At 45.9% G+C, this 1,110-nt stretch overlaps 1 protein-coding gene across 1 annotated transcript; it reads left to right on the top strand.

Annotated features, from left to right (window-relative positions):
- Positions 1-610: 610 nt before the first annotated feature.
- On the top strand, positions 611-967 carry PtA15_11A91 (uncharacterized protein; the record flags this gene model as incomplete). The annotated part of the gene is made up of 1 exon (XM_053161668.1): positions 611-967. One exon carries the CDS (start codon positions 611-613, stop codon positions 965-967), a length of 357 nt encoding a protein of 118 aa, XP_053024959.1.
- Between the last annotated feature and the right edge of the window lie 143 nt (positions 968-1,110).

Here is a 1,110-nt window from a genome sequence, read left to right as displayed (position 1 = left end):
TGTTAGTGGTTCTCTCGGTCAATGAAATTTTGCAACAGAGCAACCACTGAGAGCTCAAGAATGCAACCAATGTCCGTGAACTAGTCCGTATACACACGGACCCGGTCGGGTTGAGCGCCTGGCGTACAGCTCAGAGGTCTTCCCGCTACCAGGACTTGGAGCATTGATGATAAGTGTCTGAAAATTGGATATTTTTCAAGCGAGCATAACCTAAGCAAGCGATAAAAGAACAGCTTTTTATCAACTCGATCCTACAATAATCCGGTGAGCTCTGCTTCTTTCTGAAACGCGCTTCTAAAGAAAGAGGTAATTCATTCTCCCTGAACATGATCTCCTACGACTAACTTATTCTTCTTCATGGCACAGACGCATAGGTAGATCAAAGGCAAGAGCGGTCAAGTGATCAGTTCAAATTTTGATAATCCGTGAGTTTCTGGGCGTCGTGCTGCACTCGGTTGAGGTACACAATTGATTGATTTCCCTGGACTTTTGGCAATTGCGCTCTATCATACTGTAGATATATATTTCGAGCCGCGCACGTTACTGGATTCACGCGTTAATGTTGGAAGGTTTAGACTAAAATATATTTCGTTAGGTTGACTTGATCAATATGAAGGAGATGACCGACCCCAACTATTACATCCAAGTGACGATTTTCGACAAGGTGGTTGTTGCTGGCCGGAAGAAGTATATCATGACTTTCTGTATCAAGCATCTGATTCGTTTTACGAAGGAGGAGCAGATGGAAGGCTTGGCTGAATGGGCCAAATGGGGTACCGAGTTACCAATTATTGTGACCGATTCCGGCTTCAAGTGCTACGTTGGCGGCGACTGCGACGTCGGTGTCGACTGTCTGGTCCGTCGATGCCAAGGGGGCTCATTGAAACTGACGGTATCCAGCCGGGTCGCCGAATACCAACCTTGCCCGTGGCCTCCACTTCCCAAAGACCACGGATGGAAGATATAATTTCTCAGATTGGGAATTCCCCCAATTCCTCACCGCTTGAAAAACCGGCGCTCAAATTTATTCGCAGCCTTCGTCGTCAACAATTCTGTCTGATCAGTGATTTGGAACTAAGCAATATATTTGAATAGATGAGGATAGAATCA

This window comes from Puccinia triticina, chromosome 11A, assembly GCF_026914185.1.
Source record: "Puccinia triticina chromosome 11A, complete sequence".
NCBI classification, from domain to species: domain Eukaryota; kingdom Fungi; phylum Basidiomycota; class Pucciniomycetes; order Pucciniales; family Pucciniaceae; genus Puccinia; species Puccinia triticina.
Note: the sequence above shows the minus strand (reverse complement) of the source record. Positions and strands in the feature narration are given on the sequence as shown.